The sequence below is a fragment of the Malurus melanocephalus genome, unplaced genomic scaffold (genome assembly GCF_030028575.1).
Source record: "Malurus melanocephalus ecotype Western Australia unplaced genomic scaffold, MMel_1.1 scaffold_234, whole genome shotgun sequence".
NCBI lineage: Eukaryota > Metazoa > Chordata > Aves > Passeriformes > Maluridae > Malurus > Malurus melanocephalus.
The window spans coordinates 49,533-54,379 of record NW_026623466.1 but is presented as its reverse complement, the minus strand read 5'-3'; the positions used below and the strand labels follow the sequence as shown (position 1 = coordinate 54,379).

The following is a 4,847-nucleotide window of genomic DNA, read 5'->3' as shown; positions in this document are numbered from 1 at the left end:
AAATGCATCCACAAAAGTGCGCTTCTTCTTGGTATTGGCTGGGTTCCTCTTCTCTTCCTCCTCTTCCTCCCCATCCTGACCTCGAGACTCCAGGCCCTCTGCTGGCTTCTTCCTCCTCGGCATCCTTCAATCTGAAACAGAGGGAAAGATTAAAAGCCATTTGTTTCCTTCTGATTTAGATTTCCCCTAACAGTTTTTTTTTTTTTTTTTTTTTTTTTTTTTTTTTTGTATCTGCTTCTGTGTAGTGTTTTATATTTCTTTTATCACGCCCTGCACAGTGGTTTTTCAATCTTTATTTTTTTGACAGGCTCCAAGATGACTCTCCCATGCAAAGTGTTTGTTGGGCTGAGCAGCCAYGTCCAGACTGATGTGGAATGGCTGGCAAATGACACCAGTGTTGACGTGGTTTATAAACAAAGCAGAGTTACAGAGGGACAACGACAGTAAGTCTGGCTGAAAGTGCTTTCTTGTGTTTGTTGTTTTAACCTGCAGTGCCAAGGGGCTCTCGGGGCAGCTGAATGCCAGGTAATGAAATGGGGTATGGACTGATCTGAAGGTGAGAGTTGAGAAGAAAAAAGAACAGGCAAGCAAAAAACCCCAAGGCAAACCCAGTCAGTGAAATAAATTCTTTATCTCTGGTGTTTGATTCATGGTATTTTGCAAATGAGCCAGCTTTGAGACTTAAACTTTAGGCATATTTTCATGAACARCTGAGCTGACATAAGAGCTGACTGYAGTGGAAAGCAATAAGACTTGATCCTTTCCAGTGCTCCTCTTATCTCTTTCCTTACTCCGTGTCAGCCAAGTGGCTATGTTCTCCCCCTGACATTCGCAAGGGTCTCTGAATACACTAAGACAACAGAACATGATATAGTGGTTTGATGTTTTTTGTTTTTTAAAATAACATTTTCCCCCTAAGCTTGTTCTTTTCCACATTAATGAGTTAAACTGACTCACACAGACACTTGCTGAGTGCTAGAATTGGCACCAGGGTAGCATTAAAGGCGATGCTGGTGGGAGGGAGAAACAGGATGTTCCACATCCTCTTGGCCTGATTCATTGTGTCTCCCTGTCTTGAGGAGCCTTCTTTCAGCTGCCTCATAGCTGCATGCTGCCAGGTTCTCCAGCTGCCTCATAGCTGCATGCCTCAAGGCTTTTCCCACCAGGAAAGAGGGAAGGATAGCTGCTTTCTGTACCTGTGACGTTACCTGAGTAACTCACTACACCCAGGCACACCGTTGCTTTGCAAATGTGAACTAAACCTTCTGACTGAAATCCCTTCATTAAGGACAAAGTCCAAATGTTTAATTTCTTTTTTCATGAAGCTCAGAGAGTCCACGAAGATCCCCACCTGGGGCACGGTGGCTCTGCCTGTMCTGGTGGACAGAGCCCAGAAGGTTCCCTGGCTCTGGGATGCCATTGCCTCATACTTGCTAAACTGGTCATGCACCAGCTAGCAACTTCCCAAAGAATTCCTGGCTATTGATCTGTGTTTAGCATGGGCTAGGGGCTGTTTCCAACAGAGTTTGGGCATGTGGCATCTGTATTTTGAGGGACAAAAACGTTTAACAGTCATGGATGTGAGCTGGTTTTGGCAATTTGTGGTCTCCAGTGCCAGAYAACAGCCTGGCCATGCTGCATCCAGAGGTAACCTAATAACTCAGCTGTATGCCTGAGGCTTTATGTGAGGCTTCCCCACAGCACAACTGAGGAGAATTAATTTATAATCTTGTTTATATGCATAAGAGAAAATGCATTGAACCTGTGGCCAGGATTTAGAATAGAACAGCACATGTGCTTTCTTACTTGGACTTTAAAAATGATTTTTGTTATATCTATCACTATCATTATTTCTGTTATATATTACCATGCAATTGCACAGGGACGGTGACAGTGACAGCTGAGGTTCATGCAGGGCCCACAGTGTGTGACACACCCCTGTTCTGCTGGAAGCCCTCATTATGGCAGTATGACAAAACAGCTCAAATGCCACTGGGAAAACAAATTCCCTGCAGAAATCTCTGGCAAGGAGCTCCCGGGAGGAGCACCTAAGGAATTCCATTGCTGCTGTGCAATGCAGGCTCATGATCAGATCATTAAAGAGCAGCTGAAAAAACTGCTCTGGTAATGACTAAGAAATATCATGTGACAATGTTTGACTCCAGCTAGAAAACCACTTTCAAATCGTTGGACTCCTGAAACGATCATGTTGAAATAAGCTGGAAACTTCTTGGACAGTTTCTTGTGTTGAGCTATTGGCTTTGAGCATGTGATAGACCGGAGTGCTGGTTTGGTTTTCTCAGAGACCGTTTGCTGGGTTATATTCTCTGGATATCCTCTTCCAGTAAGAGTCAGCCTCAGGTGGTCAGATAGAAGGAATTAGGTCCCTGCACAACCCAGTGAAGGGAGCTCAAAGATGTACAGAATTCCACTTGCCTTTCTTCCCTCCCTTTTCTTTATTTTTGCAAGACAAAGCCAGACATTTTTTTTAAACTCTAGACTCTGAAAAGTGCAGGATAAGTACTGCCCACTGAGACTCAAATAGCACAACTGGGCTGAAGACAGCAGGTGTCCTTGAATTCTGAGAGGCTGGTTCAGAAATGAGCCAATATCCAATTTTCTTGCAATGTGCTGTTAGAACRAACATACCAAAGAGAGAAAAGCCATCTTATTAAAAGATTTAACATTAAATTTTTCTTATTCTTCTAGAGAAATTGTAGAAAATGGTGAAAACTTCATTGAATTACCATTGATTTTTAATTCTGTTGAAGAAGTTGACTTCTACACAGACTTTACCTGCCTGGCCCAGAACAGATACGGATACCAAGTACTGCCAACAAGGGTCAAGCAGGAAGGTAGTTATTTTGTCTGTTTATTTTTGATAATTTTTATTATTGTTCTAATGCTAAATTATCATCCAAGCTGTTYATACTGTCAGAGCTAGTGTTGGGATGAATTATTGCCTGGGGAAAATCTGTTTGCCTCTTTTTCCTATAGTCTTTGATACAGCCTGTTCACAAAATACACCTTCTGTAGGTAATTTACTGACATTTTATACAGGGATAAAGATCCATCTATGCTGGTGTATCTGTTTATTGGATAAGACTCCAATTTTGATAMACTTTGTGAAATAATTGTTCCAGTGAGACTACTGGCAAACTCTCTTTGGGTGCAGCAGGGCCAAATATCCTCCAGCTCCTCAACAAGCAGAGAAAAAAAAAAGGCAGTAACAGAATAAATGATTAGAGTGTTCCTTTTCCTCATGCACAGACTGCTGCCAAAATAACAAGAAGTGTAAATTATGATGGGTGTTGTTATTTTGGCTCCCAGTGATGGGAACAGAAGAGCTAAAGTCAGAGCAATTAATGTTGCAGCATGATAAACCATTGGCCAAGAACCAGCTGTATAAACGATGTGGAGCCGTGCTAATTGTTTCTTTGCATGACATTGATGAATCACCAAAGCCTGCTCACACTTAGARAGGCACATGAACACTTTCAGTCTTCGTTATGAGTTATGACTCACTCCAACATCCTATGATGAGGGATTTGTACTCATTTTGCTGGATCATGTGCTGCCCTTGTCTTCCATGAGCTACACAGGGGTATAACTACAGAGTAGGCAATGTACATTGGAATAGTCCAAAATGATCTGGACAGTCAMTGGTGTTGGAAACAAACCAGATTTGGGAAAAAGTTCTGAGTTTTGGGTTGATTATTACTAATTTATAAGGTGCTCTGTTGGAGAGAATTATTCACACAACTTTCCGGTGGATTAGCGGTTAAGAACTCCTGCTGCACATAGAGCTTTGATTTCCTGCTTGGAATGTCTCTGCTTTTAACAAACCAATACAGAAGGCACATGGTTGCTCTGATCAGGGATTCGGAAAGTTTGGTGTATGCAAAAGATTGAGCTTTAAATTCTCACCCACTATTGTTTTCCAATTCTTCCTCCCATCTTCATGAACACATTTCCCAGAGTCCTCAATCAGCAGACCTCTTCCTTTCAAAGGTGATAAGCTCTTCTGGAAGGTTAACTTGCAGACATCTTATTTATTGTGGTTTCTCCTCTTCCTGCTTGAGCTTAGAGAACGATGTTCCTGGGAGTTTGCTGATTTTATTTTTTCCTAATATTTATTTTGTTTACTTTCCCAGCTGTTGGCCTGTCCTGGTACATTGCAATGATTCCTGTTGCACTGGGCTGTGTGATCGTGGCAGGGATATTAATGCACAAGTGCTGGAAGCGGAGAGCTGATAAAGGATATACAACACCAAAGGTTTAAAATCACTTGGCTTTCCAGCTGCCAACAGAACAAAACATCACCCTGGCTCTCTTTCACATGGSACACTGAGAGCATTTCAGACCTGATGTACTGCATTCCCAACACACTGATATACAAGAGCTCTTTCCCACTTCTCCAAGTGTTCTACGATCTGATGAAGTTAAGAATATAAGTTTGCATTTTTATGCTGCTTAGATGCAGGAAATATGGTCCTATTATTTTGCAACTAGGGTGCAATCTGTAGAATTTTGGAACACAAAATCATGCTTTGGATATGGGAGGGGGTAGGGAAAGGGAGGTGCTCTCACACTTTGTGATTCCAATAAACATACTGTTTTTTTTTTTTTTTAAAAGGAAAAGAAACCCCCTAAAATCTAAAAAAAGGAAGCTAAGGAAGCTTGCTACAGAAGGACTATTTGACACTAGAGTGAAAAAGCAGTTTTCCTGTKCAACCAGACTAAATTTATTTTACTTCAGTCTAAAAAGAGCCATTTGTTTTCCCTTCTCCAGGGCCAAGTGCAGTTGTCATAGCAACTAACTTCATATCTACGAACTTCTCCACAGA

At 41.7% G+C, this 4,847-nt stretch overlaps 1 protein-coding gene across 1 annotated transcript in view; it reads left to right on the top strand.

The window, feature by feature from the left end:
• The window catches only part of IL1R2 (interleukin 1 receptor type 2), a 12,359-nt gene extending 7,732 nt beyond the window's left edge, over positions 1-4,627 (top strand). Inside the window, exons 7-9 of the mRNA XM_057374857.1 lie at positions 308-443; positions 2,710-2,855; positions 4,155-4,627. Of these exons, the coding sequence (XP_057230840.1) occupies positions 308-443; positions 2,710-2,855; positions 4,155-4,282 (410 nt within the window). The 3' untranslated portion in view covers positions 4,283-4,627. The remainder of the gene's footprint in view (positions 1-307; positions 444-2,709; positions 2,856-4,154) is intronic.
• Positions 4,628-4,847: the final 220 nt, after the last annotated feature.